Below are 18905 nucleotides of genomic sequence, written 5' to 3'. Positions count from 1 at the left end.
TGTTTCACAAGCTTAATTTATACTAACCAGTAGGGAAAAAAAAAAAAATGAGGAAAATTATATTTGACTGGCTAAAGACTGTTTTATTGCTACAAATTGCATGACTGAACTATCATCAGTACTGGCACTCATGTAGGCTGGAAGTAAAGTTTTGCCAATACATGTATCAGCCATTTTTAGCAGAAAACTGGGCTGAAATCCAAAGTTCTGCCTATGGTTTTAACCCTACAAATCTCACACTCCTTACATGAGCTCTTTGTGGCTTTCATAATAGGGTCACCTCACTTGCATACAGCCTTGAACAACACAATATGAGAGCAATACTGAAGCTGAATAAAACTGAATCTCTGTTTATCACGCAACATGCTGAGCATCTGAGCCTGGAGGTAACAAAGTGCTTTTAATTCTTAGATTGCATGGATTTAGGAACTGGCTTCTGCACTTTGCACAGGAGGGTCTGTGTTACTGTTTAACAGTGCACATTGCTATATGCAAAACAGCAGAGCAAGTTATGATATTCTAGCAGTACTTCTTGGATATTCCTGTAATAAAAGGCTACTAGAAACACCAAACTTTGGAAATATTTCCCGCTTAGATTTCAATGTTTTATACATTGGAAATGCCTTAAGTTTGGCTTTGCATTAACAGCTTTTTACAAAAGCTATGGGAAAGACTCATTTTCTCCTAAAATATATTCCAGTGGAAACACAGGTTACCAGTGAAACAAAGCAGTGTTATTTTATTGCCATTCAAAGGTTACAAGAGTAAAGAGCAGCAGACTGCTGGCCCAGCTAAAAGAAACAAAACAAAACCAAGTCTTATCATTAATAAAGGATATAATGAGAATTTCAGAGATATATGTAGTCACACTCTGCCTCAGGCCTTGTTATTATAGCAAGTGAAGAAAAACCAAACTGAAATCTCTAAACTGACAGTGTGCCTTCTTCAGTAACAAGGTGAGGGTTTGCAGGTCAATGCTGTGAATCAGCAAATGGCTGCACGACAAAACAGCGCACTGTAGAGATGATTATTACCTTTATATCCCAAATCACTGCATTTCTCTCTCTGACACATTAACTCACAGTTTGTACATGCTACCTTAGTCCCTTTGATAAAGCAGGAGTTCTTCGGCAACTAACAAGGGTATTTTTATTTAGCAGAGAAAGGTATAAGATGCTTAACGCAGGATAAAATAGGGCAGAAAGCTAACTTGCTCCAAAACAGAATTACAATAACAATAAAACTTTAAAACTGCTACTGACCTTGTCATAATGTGTGCAGGTATTTCCAGAGACAGGAACAAATCAAGATGATGACTTTAACACAGCATCCCATTCAGTGATGCTCAATTAAGCTATTAATTCCTTGGACTGTTTTGTCACCCACCTCTGCTTCTGCACAAGCAGCTCTTCCAGCAGCCACTGGATGTAATGTCTTTTGCCTGCCTGGCTGCTGCTTTGTCTGAATGAACTACTACATTTGAGCCTTGACAGTTATTTTGATCTCCATGGCCCATTACAGCGAAATCCAAGCCTCTGGTTCAGAGAGGATCTGGGGATGGGGGTGGGCAGGGAGGCTGCCCCTCTGGGCTGAGCTCAGACATTAATTCCTCAGCAGCCCCAGATGGTTACAGCTAACCTTTACCAGCTTAATCTTCCGTATTTTGACTCCTGAGCGCTGCCACAGAGCGAATAAAAAATGGGACAGAGATGAGGTTTGAGATATGTTGAATATTTAAAGCCAACCACCCCAAAATGCTTAGAAACTCCCCGAGTGTTGCTGAATATTTTTCAATACCACCTTAGAGAAGCTTTGGCCGCCTGGTTTGCAAAATTAACAGAAAGCCATGTTTTTTCTGTAACAGACCCATGTATCTTCTGTTGCTTTGAGAAACTTCAGACTAATAAACTGAACAACAGCCAAGAGGAAGCCTCCAGTGACTTCAAAGGATGATGGATCTGTCCTACATTGCGCTTCCCACTTAGATGGGTAAGAAAAATTTTTCAAGCCTCTGGAAATCTTTGAGATACTGAAAAAGAATTCCCCTTGCAAGACTGGAAGAAAAAAAAACCCTGGGTACTTTAATAAGAAAACCAGCTCAGAACCCTTCAAAGGAGGGTCCTGCAGTAGGAAGCCTATCATTTATTTCACCTTGTTCTCAGATTTAGGCAAAATACCTATGGCTCAACCAATTCTGCTGTAAAATGTACCTGGAAGGATTCAAAACTGGTTAGAACCACTTATAAACCCCACTGTGAGAAAGCAAGGAGAGAAAGGTATGGTAAATCCAACTGAGATGGTTTATATGGGAAATTCAGCACCGCTACTAGAGAGACTACACCAGAATTGGGCTATGTCCCTCTGACCCTGATTAATCTCTCTTCACAACAAGTGAGACATGCCAGCTTCTCAGGACAGCAGGAACCCTCCACAGGCTTCGTCTGCTTATTTTTTGTGGTTCCATTTCACCCAAACATCTATTATTTCAGCTAATTAAAGGAGCAGCTCCACACCAAGATTTCTCTGCCTAGGCAGTGGAAAAGATGATGCACTGAGTACAAAAGACACCCGCATCTACAACATTGCTTATAATCAATGCTCACTGCCCCAAAAGGAAACTTAATAACCCCACAAAAGACCAGATCTGAAACACAGAAGAATGCTTCAAAGACAAAACTCCAGGACTGAAGGGATATTTTTCACTTCTTATTGCATAATCTGGACTTATTTTTAAGTCCTTTGCATGGCAGTACCACGCACACCAAGTGCTCATCTGCACTGAGCATCTTCCAGCAAGCATTTAGGATCCTGTAAAGGGCATTCTGACAGTTTTAGGTACAGCCACGCAAAGTGACCAGTTATCACCGGAGCCACTGGAAATTTTCTCTTTAGAAACACTCCTAACCTGCAAGGAAAAAAAGCATTTGCTAATGCAAACCTGAAAGGAAAATATTAAGTCCCAGATGGAAAAATGCTCTGGACTCTGCCTTTTTAAGGGGTTCCAGAACTGAATTACGAACATCAGACATTTCCAAAGGCTTTAGCTCCACACTTACACAATCATTTCTTCATCATCCAGGACAATGGGGGAAGAGGGGACAGAAAAGCCTTAAACAGAGGCAGCACTGAGACTCGACAGTCTTTAGTGGGCAGCATGATGGATGCCTGAATGGCTGTGTGAAGCTGTCTGTCTGTCCTTCTGCCATGGTGAGCACTGAGCCAGGGCTGAAAAGCTCTACCAGATCTGAGCAGGCTGCTGCATCTGTGTGTGTGCCTCCCAGATCCTTGGGACTCTGGAAATGACTTGTATTGTCCAAGAAGTTAAAATGAAACTAAGCTGGTTATTCTTACTTTGCTGAAGTACAAAACAGGCTACACACACAGCCATTACAAAGCAATGAGGTTGGAGAGTGCACACACACTGGAATACAAGTCAGAGCAAACCCATCATGTCAGTGTGCAAATCACTCTGGAAAAGTAAGTCTGGGATCACTAATGGTACCTGCAGCTACCAAGGCAAAAGGAACAGGGCTACTACATGTGATGGCCCTGGGATATGGCTCTTCTCTTGCATTCCGCAACAGGACAACTCTACCTTAGACATGGTGCTCCCCAATGATTGTTTTCTAAGTGCACCCCTTCTGTTGCCCTGAGCTATATTCGATGGAAGAGGGGCAGGAGGCATATAACTTTCACCACAGAATCAGAGCAAAGGCACTCCATCAGCACCATGGGATCCAGGTGCTGCAGCCAGCCTCTTGTGTGCTGATAAACCCCACACAAATCCCCGTCTGGCAGTGCATACAGCACATAAGGCTCCCATTGTTCCCCATCCCACCTTTAGCTGCACCCTCTCCATTTATAGTTTCCTTAGCTGCAGTAGATAACACCAAGGCAACCACCATATCCCAAATGGCAGCAGCAATAACAAACACAGGGCTGCTGCCTCCTCCTCCTCTCTCTTCGCCTTCCCACTTCCCACCCAGTGGCTGGGTACAGAACACAAGCAGGCAGCCGCTCGCTAACCCTGCCCCCTCCAGCTTACCAGTGCTATGAACTGGGCTGTTGTTGGTGACAGTGATGGTTTTACTCCCTCCACTGAGTAAAAGTGTCAGGCCTAAGCAGCTCCACGTGTGCATTTTCATCCCTTTTGAACCATAGGAGCACTCAGAGCATCAGTGCATTTCTCAGTGGTCAGATTGTCTCATCACCCCTGGTAGACACAGTGCAGAGAAGGAATGGGACACGGATGACCTCCTGCAAGCACAGGGCAAAGGCTGGCTCTTGCAGAGAAGGGGGATGCCCCCAGTAGTGCCCTCTTTTGGGTGCAAAGGATCAGCAAAGCCCACAGAGAACATTGATGGTGTTCATTTCCACCCCTAAGAGAATGAGATTGAGGGAACCAAGATTGCTCCAAATGGCCAGAGAGCCAATTGCTGCATCAAAAATACAAATGACTCAGCTCTAAGTGAAAGTTTCTATTTTTGTCTTTTGGCCTCAGTGGTTTGGTTCCAATCCTACAGTTTGAATCATTCAAAAAGCTGCTTTTGCAGGCAAGGCTGGCAACACCACTCTGGCTTTCCACATTTTAAATTGGAAGATATACATTAAGCATACAGAAGTATGACAACGCTTCTGGATTTTATTTATGCCCATTTCCAGGCATGCCTGGAAAGAGGATTATTAAATGATGAAAGATGTCTCTAGTGAGACCATTCCCGTCCAACTGCATCAAACGTTATAGCCATGAAACCAAACCAAGATTGGATTTCATTTGAAACACCATAAAACAAGAATTTCATGGCTAACTTTGGTTTCTTTGGAAACTTTTCCTTAATGTTCAAGCTTTGATCAGAAGGAAAAGAAATTACACATCAGTAACTCTCTCTCTTTCAAAGAAGTAATTTGCTCAACATCCTTCTATACCAAAAGTCACTAATTATTCACACTGGGGAAGCACCGTGTCATGGCCAGCCCCTTTCTGCTATGTCCTCCTTACACATCTATTTAAAGCTAGCTTTAGAAAGAAGCAAATGCTTTTAGCCCCAGCTCCGGGAGGCTGCATCTGGAAGAGTTCAGGGAGGGACTCCCTGTGTATGTGTGAGGGGAGGACAGGCCCAAGGTCTCTGCCCAGGTCTCTTCCGAGTCCAAGTCTTCTACTGGCTCTATCAAAGACACATTCAGCGATTTCACAGCTTGTCTGAGTTGAGAAAAGCAGCTCCTAAGCTTATGTTTCACTTTAATAACACATGTAAACACCCTCCTAAATGGAAAACCCATTTAAGACACTCCAACCCAACTGCTGGTCAAAATCAATAGCACAGAAGCAGCCAACATCTGCCTCTCCATCCCCATGAAACACCACGGATGCTACTGGGAAAGACAAGCCTCAGTGGGGCTTTCAGAGAAACCTGCTTAAAGTGATAAGATGAAGCTCAAGAGCTGCTCCATCATGTCCTCTTGGGCCATAGCAGCAAGCCCAGTTCTCCATCCCTCCATCACATGGCAGGGGTCCTGGGTAGCTGCTGCCACCTTAGATGCGTGCTTCCTCCCTTCCCCAAGGACCGAGCAGGTCTGGCAGATCCTGGACATATGAAGGTTTTGGAAAGGCCAGCCAGAGAGGAGGGAAAAAAAGGGAAAGCTACATTAAAAAGATGTAAAATACCTTGCACAAGTCCAGTTTACTGTATTCAAGGAATATTAAGAGAATCTGGAAGAGGTGGAAAAGAATCAAAGCAATAGTCTAATTACAAGACTACAGACAAAAAAAGCCTAGAAAAATGAAGGCTGGATGGAGATGGGAGTACTGTCTATAAATACATGGAGAGGGAGACACCAGGGAAGGAGAAGAGTTATTTATGTGCAGGGTAGGAACACATTTTGGCTGCCAGCTAGAAGAAAGTTTGAAGTCTTGGAGAAATGAGGAACAGTCTTCTAGAAAAGCAGAAGGAACAGACAAGTTAACGTGCTTAAAACGGGCCTTAAATAAGGCTTAAGAGTGTGACACCGGCACACTGACCCACACACTCCTTCCAACCCTACAGCCTGTGCTCCCAAGTTATACATGTGCAGAAGCTAACCCAGTTACCAAGCACTAACACATGAGATGACAACAGCTTCACGGGCTACTTTAAGGGAAGTCTGTAGAGAGTATCTTTTATTAAACAAACTGACAGATCGAGGAAAAAGCAGACACATCTAAGAGAAAAAGCTCTTCAAGAGATTTGAGGGGGTCCCACTCAACAAAATGCAAGCTTAGTACATGTTAGACAAAGATCAATGTGCTTTAACTGTCTGCTAAATAAAATACTTTACCCTTTGCTATCCCCACTTCTCATTTATCACCAAGACAACAACAACTCTAGATTAGTTTAGGTACATGTGTTACATGCAGGAGAAAAGAAAACGCAATTAAGATACTGGATATGGTTGGCATCAAGGAAGCTGAACAGCCAATTCGGCAACAGCAAAGCCAAGGGAACTGCAGAGCTGGCAGGAGCATCACAGGAAAGAGATGAACACAATAGTCTGGAATAGAAAATAAAACCCCAACAAAACAGTGGAGAGAGAGATGTTCCACTCCAGCTTCTACTGAACTCAAGGTGAGCACTTCCACCAGCTTCCATGAAGGTAGATCCACCAAGATGCCAGTTTCCAGGATAGAATATCTCAGAGGGAAGATTACCTTAACAGTTGTGTCTGGAGGCAGAAGAGAAAGTCTGATAAAAAGACCTCTGCTGTTGGCCGAGACAGTGCTGGTCACAAATCAGGCTGCATAGTGATGTGCTGCCAAAGCTTTAACAGGGGCTACTAAAGAAACTAAAACCTTCCTTCACTTGTGACAAAACCTACGAGCAGCAGAGATGAAACATCTGCATTTGCAAAGAGGGAGAAGGGGGAGATCCTTTCCCTTGGTCTTCCTGATGTCTGGGAATATCAGCATTCATTTCAGTGGAGGGAGAACACGGATTCTGCCCAGGAGAATGCTATGTTCAAACAAAAGCAGATGCTGTGAGCCTACTGCAGCTCACAGCATTTTTAGATAGCTGCTTCAAGGTAGAGACAGCAAGCTTAAGCAAGGCACATTTCATCCCCCTCCCACCAGTCTATAATGAACTCTAATCCATTGCACATGAGAACCTGGCCCAATCCATGCAAATGACCTTGATTTGACAGCTTTTATTCCCACCCTGCCATCATGTGTGCCCTGGTTTCAGCTGGGATAGAGCTCATTTTCTCTGTAGGGGTGGAGTGAGCAAGGGGTTGAGTGGTCCTTAGCTTCCAGCTGGGCTGAAAACACACCAGTGTGAAAGGTTCAAGGTGCAGAACACTGGAGAACTGTGATCACGAAAACAAGCCCACTTAAGGAGCTGGACTTTTTAAGGAGCCAGACTGTTTTGTTTTTCAGATGAGATCTGAAAAGGGATCCTGTCCATTAGTGTTACTGAAAAAAAATAGAAAAGGTTCCTGTTTGATGCAAAACTAAAAGCATTTTCAAAGGCTCTTTGATGTGCAAAACAGAAAGAGGAGCAGGCAGATTTTGGAGGAGGTCTTGTCTTCAGCAATTACCAGCACTCTTTTTGAATCTGAGTCCCCAGACAGAATTTTTATGTGAAGATAATCACACTTTAGAGTGTATCAGCGCTAAACTTTGTGGCTTTTCAATTAAGCAGCAATAACCTCTAGTCAAAACACTCCTTAACCCAGATGGGAATAAAACAACCCCAAAACCAACTAACTGCAGGTGAAACAATTCCAAAGACATCTATGCTTTGAAAAGATTTCATTTTGAGCTCTCCTCGGGTAGCCATGCCAGTTTTCCAAGTGATATTCTGATCATTTAAACAAGCAGTGATGTAATTTCCACAGCGACCACAAACATACCAAGAATATTTGAGCTAAATTTATCCAGACTTCTCGTTTGAATCACTGCTTTGGTTCATTATTTTTCCATGATTTTCAACTCTGCACAGAAAAGGAGCCATGGACAGCCTGGGACTCCTGAGTTTTCCCCAGCAGTATCCGTAATCCCAACCTTTACACTTGGAAGCTAGAGGCTATTAGAAATGAAATGAAGCTGCTCTTCCAGCTCCCAATCCCAGTCCCTGCCTCCTTTCACCCTTCTCCTTCCTCCTGCCCTTCCTGTAGCAGCCTGACCCCTTTCCCTCACCCTTGGTAACATGGGGCTTGGCTTTGCAGCTGAGAAGTTCCTGAAGGTCACCACTGATCTGCTACCCTCCCCAGACAAGAGAGGGTGACCAAGAAAGTGAGGATCTGCACGACTGCTCTGTGCAGCTCCATGGCAGACCCCAAGTCCTGCCAGCCTGTCCATAGCAACACGTGAAGCTTCGTGAAGTTTGAGGCCTTTCCCTAACACTTAAAGACTTCTTTCATAAGTCCTCCCTCCAAGTAAGAGCAAGGCATAAATTCAAAGCATGGGCACACTTCTGTTGTGAAACTATCAGCAGCTTCCATAAAAGGGCTGCTAGTGTGTGGTGACACATTATCATGCAAATAAACAATTGCTGACCCACTAATGAGCACACAGACTTGGTTTAAGGATTCTAAACTGATGTAAAATCTGAAACAAAACTTATTGAGAGACAGAACTTTGCAGGTGAGTCACCATCCCTGTAAGAGACGTGTAGATGTGACTCTAAGTGACATGGTTTAGTGGTGGACTCGGCAGTGCTGGGTTAACAGTTGGATTTCATGACCTTAAAGGTCTCTTTCAACCTAAACAATTCTATGATTCTATACAGCAGATTGGGAGTTGAATGGAATAAAATCCATCCCTCACACCCTGTGAGCAACGCAAATGTTTCCCCTCAGTTACCTGCCTCCTGCCAAGCAGTGCCCTGGCAGCCCTTTTATTGATCAGACAAATGAAAACCAAACGAATCGCAGACTTAATGCTGTAGGGATCCCTAAAGATCTGGTCCCAAGCCTGTTACGTCAGTGCAAAGACTTTAAAGGGTTTTGGATAAGGGCCCCAAAGGATAAGACCTTGGAGAAGACTAAATATAGCTCATAGCACTTTCTTCAGTGCAGGTATAAAATCACCTGCAACATCACTGACAAAACCCTAAATCAGTGATAGGCCTGGTGAAGACTGAGTTGGTGGGAGCACTATCAATTGTTTTTTCCCACTGAAACAGAGGACAGTGGTTCTATGACCACGGTGTCAGCCCTCACCTAAGAGCTACCTTATAATCACACATTAGTAACATCATTAAGTAGTCCCAGTGTACAGGATCTAAGAGCAAAGGGTTTTCTTTACTACCCTATCACCTCAGCTTTGTTTTCTTCTAGGCTTCTTGATTGAGTTGTCATAAGTTACATCTTAATGTAGCGTAAATATAAATACATTTTGCATTACATTGTATGATATTGTAATACCACAAATACATTTTAACTGAAAGGTGGAAAAATAAAGCTGTACAGCAGCAGATAATGCCAGGTACTGCTCAGACAAAGCTCAATGATTTACTCCTCTCTGTAAATCAGTCTGGCTCTCAGGCTGGACTGTCTGCTTACTTAGCTTTCTGAGGTCTGCACCACACTGCTGGCACTTCCAGCAGCTAAGTCCACAAGTTCAAGATCAGGCTGGTTTTGATGGTATTTATCTGGACAAAGCTGTTCCCGTCACTACTAAGACCTAAGTTTTCCTTTATACCTCCCTGACCCTAGAGGGATGCAGCACCCACAAGACCAACACCCATTTTACACATGCACATTAAGGCATTTTCAAAGGCAAATGGTTCTTCCAGATGCCTCTGTTTCACAACAGAAGGGACGTCTTCTAAGGGTGGGTGTGAATAACAGAGCTTAGTATCCAGGCTCTGAGAATTAGTTCAGAATGTCTTAAATTAGGCTCCTAATTGTAAATACTCCAGCATTTGTTGACCTTTTCAGCAACCCAGGCTCAGCTTGGTGAGGTGGTGCAATATGCAGTTCTGTTACAGTCTGCACAGGAGGACAGGCTTAACCACATGCATTTTCTGCTGCAGGCTGGCCTTCCGCATCAGCTTTTGGCCCTGTGTGAGACTGCACCACTTCTGTAGAGTGTGTATTTAAATAGGGTTAAAAATACAGGCCTATTACTGCTTTACCAGTGTACTTCCTATTCCTGCCTAGCATTTCCTACTTCTCCTTCTGCAGGGCATCATGCAGTAAGACTAACTCACATAAGACACCTGGTTTATTTTTTGCCTTTTTAATTTTTTGCTTGCAGGACTACTTTCAATTTGCTGTTTGGACTCACAGCTTAAGGAGCAGGAAGAAAACCAGAAGACCTTCAAGGCTCATTTACTCTGATTATACAGAACTTCAAGCAAACAACACACTGCAGGTCTCTAGTGCTCTGTGTGCTCAAATCACCTCCCAGATGCTCTCCTCACCACCATGCTGTCACAGCAGGCTCAGGGTAATGTTATTACAGGGTAATGTGTGGATGGAAAAAGCAGAACAGAGGGTGCAAGTACATTTTCCCTGTTATGCAGCACAACGTGCCACAGATGGGGCTAAGTCAACATGCCCTAAGACCTGGCCCAAGCCCCATGCACACAGCTGCTGTAAAGGTTTTAAGGTTTACATGGTGATTTCATGAGGATCAAAGTGACACCAGTGGTGCTACCAACATGGATTTTCCCTTCCTCCTCTATTCGGCAGAGAAGATTTATAAGCAAAGATATTTTCACTACCAAATGCCAGTTCCTGCTCTTCACAGGTGACAAAAACAACAGTGGAAATGACAGCAAATGACACCAAAAATGATCTGGAGGCCATTTACATGTATACCCTGGAGTGGATGAGCTCTGCTGCTTTTACTGCTGCAAAGAAGTCAGTTCTTCCTGTAGACTTACTTTTTAAGTGGATTTCACACTGACAGCCTGGCAGGCTTGGGTTAGCCAGTAAGCACCAAAGGGAGAACAAGGGCACAGTATCCCAAAGTTTCCATCCCTCCACATATAGTCCTGCTGACAGACAGACCCTGCCACCTCCTCAAAAAGCCTCTGATGAAGGCCTGGGCCCCATTTGCAGATGTTCTGCCCTGATGCAAACCAGGGAGTGACGCTGGATGCACAAAGCCGTGTCCCCAGAGAATGAACCATTTCAGTTGCTATTAGCTAACCTCAAGCTGTCACCATTCAATCCATTGTGCAACTTTCCACATAGAATTGCACTCGCTCCTGAGCAGTCCCTCTTGTTAAAATGACTCTTTAACTCTTTCAGTTAAACTTCTCTTACACTGGAGACTTCTCTACGACTCAGGAAGCAGCAGCACAGGCAGCTGCTTTCCCTCTGAGTCAGTACTGAGCTGAGCCACGGCCCAGATGGGGTTGCAAAGGTCACAACAATCGTGAGCAGCTTCTTTCTGACAAAATACAAGGCCCTGGGAGCTGCTGGGTCACCACAGCCCTTGTGAAGCACAGCTTGAAGAGTCTTCAGTCCACTCCAAATGCCAACTCAAGTCATTATATTCTGGTCACTTGTTTGATTCCTCATTTTACTATTTAGGTCTCTTTTTCAGGCATTCTGCTCTTGCCTACTTGTGCTTCCATGGACAGGAAGTTGGAAGTCACCTGCTTAAACCAGATTTGCCTCAAAAGAAGCTGTGAAGGTTGATTTAGTTAATAAGTGCAAAGCTGCTATAAAATGTCAAGCAACTATCATTGGCATCATAGTCCCTAATATGTAATATTATATACATTACAACATAACACCCTTATCAATGCCCATTTCTAGATTTAGAAGGAGGAAAGAGACACCCTCTGGTGTGCTTGAAGGATAATCCAATTCCACCTCCGAGACACAAACCAGTGGCACATGAACACCGTGACTTTGAATAAAATCCTCAGTAAGACAGCAATAAGCTCTTTAACAAAACTGCCCTTACATTTCAGCAGACAATGATTGCTTTTCTGCATCTTTGCTGAACTGTCTCCTAGAATCTCCTATGAGAATTAAATCCTAGCTGTAAAATTTCATCAGATTCAAAGAAACCAACCAGCCCACAGAAAGATGACTCTCTATTCTGCTTTGGGCATTCATACAGTGGTATCTTTGGGCTTACATGGTATTTCTTACAAGCCTGGTATTATGTCACCTCCACTATATTATGTAGAACTCTTTAATCAAGTTTAAAATCCCAAAACCTGTGTTCCATAAGAAGCTGCAGCCACCCCCGTATCTCTGCTCGCTTTCTTGCCTTTAATTAGGGCAAGATGAACACATCTAGGAGAGGAGAAGCAGGGTTTGAGGAGGGAAGGGAGATCCTGACTGCACCGGAATGGAGCGTTATTCTGCACTCCAGTGACAAATCCTCTCTGTGGACCAGCGGGTGCTCAGCTGGCATCGAGTCAAGCCCAGCACCACCCCCAGAGGGTAGAGAGGGTCCAGTTCTGAAGCACAGCTCTGACGGTAACTGAGCATCCTGCTGGGATACAGGCAAGATCACTGCCACAGCCAAGAGGAATAGCAAAGGAGACGCAAGCAGTAAGGTGAGCCCTTGCATCATATCTTACATTTGCTACCTAGAGTCAGTAATGCTGTGAACCTATTCTCCACATGGACACCTGGACAAATGCATAGCTGTGGGGGAAAAAAAAAGCCCTAAAAACCTTAAGGCTTTCAAATGATCAAGGCACTGGGTGCTCATGGTACCTGCTGGAAGGTGCCTCCAGCACTGTGCCAGCCGTAATGCTGCGCTGATCCATCACTGAGGCACAAGCACTACCGTGCTGTTTGTTAAACCCCTCACACGCACCCTGTCCTTCCTGCCCCCCCAAGAAAGCCTCCAAGCTTTGGGAGCACTAATGAGGTCATCGGCATTAAAGAAATGATCTGTGATCTCACTCCACTTCCCACTGGTTCCCACTGAATGGGAGCAGGAGGCTGCATCTATATTGTTAACAAATCGTGTAAACAATAAGTTCAGATGTGGAGGCTGAATGAGTCACCTCATTCCTGCCATCAAGCTCTGTAATAGGATCCAAATGCAGAACAAGGACCAGCTAACTTAGGGAGTGGACCAGCCAGCTAATGACAATTATTCTTGGCAGGACTCAAACAAGCCTGAAATAAAAAAGAGTTTAAACATGTACAGCATGCTTTCAAAGACAAATCAACCAGGGCAGTACTCAGTCTTATGCATTCATAGGATCCCTTTGCCAACCTTCCAACACTGTTTATCAAATACAATAACCCAGACGTGTATAGAAGAGTTATACCGGTATGATTTGCCTGCTTTCAGTTAACCAGTTTAACTGAATATATTTACATAACAGAAGCATGTAATAAAGTTCCCAGAACAAGAACTGAGCTCACAATGTAGATCTGCCTTTTTTGCTTTTCACTTCATTATGCACTCCTAAACCAATTTGTTTTATTTACTGTATCTTTAAACAGGGAGAAAAACTTGTCAAATCACTACTGCAGAACAAAAATTTAGCAATTCTTAACACTTGTGAATCATTAGCACAGATTAAAATTCTTCTCATGTTTTATAGCTTAGTATTCAAGTGGAGATAATTTCTTCCAGAGAGAAACTCAGAAGATAGAATTTAAGGATATTCAATAACCAAATGCTCCTCATTATTACAGAAAGATACAATGCTGATTAACAAAAGCAAAACCAACGAGAAAAATCAGTATCACAGAATAAGCAGCATACATACAGAGAGAGGAAAGAGTCCCCAGAGCTCCCTGTGACGCTGGTGAGAAACGTCTTCAAACCAGATAAGGCGGCCTCTGAATAAACTATCAGGTTTTGCTTCATACTTGCTGATAAAATCCAAAATAAGGCTGCAAAAACATTAGCTTCTGCTGAAGCCTGCTTACTCACTACAAAGCGTCAAACACACCTTCATCCCACACTTAAAACGCAGATGCTGCCTCCTAATGAACTGCTTGTTGCAAGGGGGGAATACCGTTATACAATAACCAGGCGGCTATTTCTTGCTGCAGGAGCATAACTGGGGTTTGACTCAGAGAAAGGCAGCACTGCTGAGGAGCTGAGGGTTTCAGGGATAAAAGCCATCCAAAAATAATTTGGCTGTTCAGAAAACAAACTAAATTCACAGGAAGCAACCTGAAGCATATGCCCCTCCTGAAAGAGAAATTCCCACTATGGATTTATGACATTATATGAACACAGACCTTCCAACCTAGCCAACAATAACCCGCTGCAAGCCACTAAATCAAAGCTGACAATAAAACTGGAGCAGGCTAATATCAGGTTTAGCCTGAGGAATGATGCTCTGATTTTAGCAGCTTTCATCCCCCAAATACACACTGCATCAGCGGCTGGGAACATATTTGCATTCACACACTGAAAAAGCACAGATCTTGTAAAACATATTTAGGAACTGGTGAGACGTGATACATATATTGACTAATTCTGTAGGCCTTTGGAGAAAAATCAGTCTTCAGAGGAATGCTATTCTTACCGCCTGCGTAGTTCAACATGACTCTCCTTGGAAGTAAAATTCCTTGTTCTAACCTATACATTTTCAATGATTAGGGCTCAAATCACTCAAAGATCTTCCACACATGTAAATGTCACTGAAACTCAGTGGCAGCTGGCCATTCTTACAACCTTTTGCTCCAAATCTGAACAGGAAAGGAAAGAAATCCTCCCATTTACCATTTTGTGGATCCATGTTGCTCTCTCTGCGAACAGCGGATTCCTCAGTTCCCACACACCAGTACATTCTGGGTCGCAGCTGTAAAGATCCAACAGACAAACTTTCTGCAGCATTTAAAACTGAAGTGTTGTCAAAGCTGAATGATCTCCGTCAAGTAAATGCAGGAGCAGAGGCTGTTAGTAAGCACCATCCTGACGAAACATCATTTGCTCTGTTTAAAAATAAACAGCAAAACAAATTAATTGTCTAGAAATTGCATGAATCTTATTCCTCCACACTCTGAGGCAGTTGTCTAAATGTTACTTTGCAGAAATGCACTTATCATCCTATAAATACAATTATTTTCATAATAGCTTTGTTAAGAGCACAACATGAATTAACAGAGGAGACTAACATCTCTGCTATAGAAAGATAATGTTCCCAATCTTTCTCCACTGAAGCTGCTCAGTCTTCGGGGGTGGGCAAGGGTCACAGCTGCAGTTTCAGATTCTCCACAAGCTAGTGTAAAGGCAGAGCATTGAAACCATGCAGTGCAGCTGGAAAAATCCTAAATGCAACCTCAAAACCTTTCCCGTCCACAAAGAAGACTGCGGCTCTTGTAAGACTCCACCGTGAGAAACTGAGAAGTACTGATGTGGTTACTGAGACAGTGCTCTGTAGAAAAGAAAAGAGGGTTAAGAGAAACACACCAGCTCCTTCCCCTCTGCCCAGTGCTCCTAGAAGCCTCAGGCTTCCTCAAACATGTTCAAGGAGGCAAATCAGGCCCTGAGTAGCTCTTAAAGTTGGCTTCTTCTGAACTGTCTTGCACAACAGCCAGCAGAAAACTGCACGGCTCGGTCTCCAAAGGCATTTCCATCTCCTTACCTCTTCACCACTGCACACCTGGAATTTTCTCTTTGAATGCATCTTCCACAGGGGTTAAAAGTACAGGTGAATTTGCAGCGTGTGCCCAACCAGTATCAGTGCCTATTCACTTTCTCCTTTCGGTTTCAGTCAGTAAAAGCCTCTCAAACGTAATGTGATGCCCTTCAACTTTGACTGCTATTGGTTATTCTCACGTCTGGTGTGTGATACTGAAGTTTTGATTAGAGGCTCTAATTTGCCAAAGCATGTAACCTACATCCTTCTTCAGCCTGTAAGACCCAAGAGTATCCCTAACCCTCCTTGAGCAGAGCTGGTTTCCTGCACTGGGATCAAAGGCCAAGGAGAATATAAAAATACACTGATTCATCATCATTCTCCAGGAAGTTTTCTGCTCTTCCCCCATTTCACAGGGTTTTTAACCACCAGCTGACAATGTTAAAAGTCCCTGCATGCTACATCAGTTGTTTCTAGGCGAATAATTGAATTTTAAGTGCACTTAGCAGCAAAACTCAGCTTCTGATGACCCCTACTTTGTGGTGCCTGGCAGCAGGAACCAAAATTCCCAGCCCAAGCACTGCACACACCCTGAAATCCAGGCTCTGGGTGTTGACCACAGACTGTGGTTTGGTGCTTTGGTGTTTTTCAGAGGTGGGAAAAATAACTCGGGTGCCATATGGCAAACAATGATATGGATTGAGAGACCTGGGCCAGGCTGCATGCAAGCACTTACATACACAGGCCACAAACACCTCCTTTGCAGCAGGATGGCTGCAGCTCCAGATGGATGCAGATGCCTGAGCATCAATCCATCCCTCCCTCCACATCCCAGCCTGCTCATCTCCCAGGTCAGGCCCCAGCAGCTCTCACACCCCAGTGCAGCAGCTGGGCACATGTAAGAGGCTCTGGCTGCTGCAGGAGGCTGAGATGGAGGCGGTCTCTAAGCCCAGATCCAGCCCATGAACTGGTGAACTGGGCCCATGGCAGTGGAGGACAGGATTCTGCCCTAGAACATGCCAAGATCCCAAAAGCAGTCCAGGTTGTTAACTCTGAAAATGGAAGGGATGTGATGCTGCCAGCAGCTGCTTCCCCTGCGCCCTCGCTTATAAATGCACTGAGCAGCTATAGTAAGAATAAATACTTCCCCATGCAAAGACCAAAGGACCAGCTCTTTTAGCAGATACTGGTTTCTGACGCATTTCCTTGCTGTACGATAAGGCACACCATGTGCACTCACAGCAACTGTACAAGCAACACTGAATGGGGGTCAGTGTGGACCATAGAGGCTTGAAAACCACCCCACTCCTGATTCTTAGCTTTCTACTCAGTTTATTCCCCAGGTTGAAGCTTTCCTCATATGTAATGAAAGGAAAACACTGTCAGGAACAATAATACTGTGGTTTTGACAATCAGTTCCCTTTAACTGCAGGTAGGACACTAAATGCTGTAGACACGTATACTAATGCCGCACAGCACCCATCAAAGCAGCATTTCTGTATTTCAGGACCTTTGTCTATATAGTAACAGTGCTTTTACCTTAAGCAAGATACACCCAACTGTGACACATGCAAACACCGTGTGCTAATTTGATTTAGGGAGAGGGATCCTATGGGCTCTGCAGAAGGAGCAATGCGAATGTGCAGAACACACCTGAAGGCTGATTTAGATCCCATTTCACACATTCCCAGTTTCCCTCCTGAGACCTGCCCCTGCCAGCTATCAGTCAGTGTCCCAGTGCATCCAACCACGCCTGGAGCATCCTGAGAACCTGCTCTCCACTTTGCCCGTCCAGGTACCGTGCCTAACAGCAGCAAGGCACCCATGAACACCATGGTCTCACCGGGATCGCTTCCCAGCTCACCAGAAACATGCCCAAACTTCAGTTCTCTGCTCAAATCACCTGCTGCTTCCAAGCAGCCCATCAGGGCACTGCAGTAGGTACCACCACGGATCCAGAGAGCCCCAAAACACCCTCGGGATGGAAACGCACTGCGGGCTCCTCTGCTTGCCATCACACACTGGAACGGACACGGCCTGCCTCATTCCTGCCTGGAGACATCCCAGCCCGGCGGGACACACGTCCTTCGGTCTGCTCTGTGTAGAAAGTGCCAACCCCCTTCTCCCCACACTGAGGGGAAATGAGGCATCACCCCCATTCGAGGCGTTCCATGAGCCTTCCCTGCCTTTCTCGGTGGCCGCTCGGCCAAAGGGAGCCGGGGCAGCCCGGGAGGAGCCGCTCTCAGCCCGCAGCCCCGCGTCGATAAACCGAGTTCTCCTCAGAGCAAGTCTCGAGTGTTTCCTCTCCGCGCCGGGCCGGGGCAGCCGGGCGGGGCGGCCGCTCTCCGCCTGCCCGGGCCGGGGAGGGGAGGGCAGCGCCGCAAAGTTCCCTCCGCACTTTTATTGTATTTTAAAGAAGCTTTTCCCCCCTACTTTCTCCACACGAAAAGCCCCGGAGTGCCCCGGCAGCCCCCAGCCCGCCGCCTCCCCTCACGGCGGGGCAGGTGCCCGCGGCGCGGCCAGGCCGAAGCGGCAGCAAAGCCACGGTACCTCCTGCGTCCCGGGGCCCGCGGGGTCCCTGCGGCCGCGCCGCCGCCTCCTCCTCCTCCTCCGGCGCTCGGCCACCCGCCCGCCTCGCTGTGCGGCGCGGGAGGCGGAGGGAGGGAGGAAGGAAAAGGAGCGGGGCAGCGGCGCGGCGCCTCCTCCGCCACCGGGCCCGCGGTCGCTGAGGGCCCGCCCGGCCGCGGCCGCCGTGAGGGGCTGCGCCTTGCCGGGCGCGGCTGAGGGTGCCGGGCCGCGCCTCGCCTGCCTCCCGAGGGCTGAGGGGACGTGGAGGGAGAGGAGAGGAAGGGCCCCCGGGGCTGCCCCTCTGGGTTCCTTGTCCAGCCGGGACCAGCCGCGAGTGGTGTCCGCCGGGTCCCCACTCTTTGGGGTTGTTTCGGGGCAAAAACAGACTTTGGGAGCTGCAGGGGCTGAAGCGGGACCCTCTCAGCTACAGCGGGTTGTCAGGGGGTGCTCGCCCTCACAACCTGCTGCCATAGAGCTCCCCGGGCTCGTAACACTGCTGCCTATCTCCTGTCAGCATCAGTCGGCCGGGCCTTACCGGTAGCAGCGCTGATCCGAGATTCCTTTCTTTGAAAGTTGCTCCTTCCCCAGAAGAGAGTTTGCTCCTGTTTGGAAAAGCAAGGCGAGGTTGCCCCCTTCCTTCCGAAGGAGGTGGACATGCCGTGCTCCATCTGGAGTATCGTTTCCCCATCACAAACCCATTCATCCCCAGGTACAGGAACCTCTAACAAGCCTGGTGCTGCTCTGCTTTCCTCACTCAGTGGGTGTACTAAGAAAAGACCACTTTTGCATGCTTTTTGCTTTGTTATTCATAGTGATTCTGTAAATTACATA

At 45.8% G+C, this 18905-nt stretch overlaps 1 protein-coding gene across 1 annotated transcript in view; it reads right to left on the bottom strand.

The window, feature by feature from the left end:
- Positions 1–14714, bottom strand: part of LRRK1 (leucine rich repeat kinase 1) — a gene marked incomplete at both ends in the record, with an annotated part of 73081 nt that extends 58367 nt beyond the window's left edge. The window contains one exon of the mRNA XM_080626528.1: positions 14648–14714. Coding sequence (XP_080482654.1) covers positions 14648–14714 — 67 coding nt within the window. The remainder of the gene's footprint in view (positions 1–14647) is intronic.
- Positions 14715–18905: the final 4191 nt, after the last annotated feature.

The sequence above is a fragment of the Psittacula echo genome (assembly GCF_963264785.1).
Source record: "Psittacula echo genome assembly, chromosome: 10".
Taxonomy (NCBI): domain Eukaryota; kingdom Metazoa; phylum Chordata; class Aves; order Psittaciformes; family Psittacidae; genus Psittacula; species Psittacula echo.
This window is presented reverse-complemented; position numbering and strand designations above follow the sequence as displayed.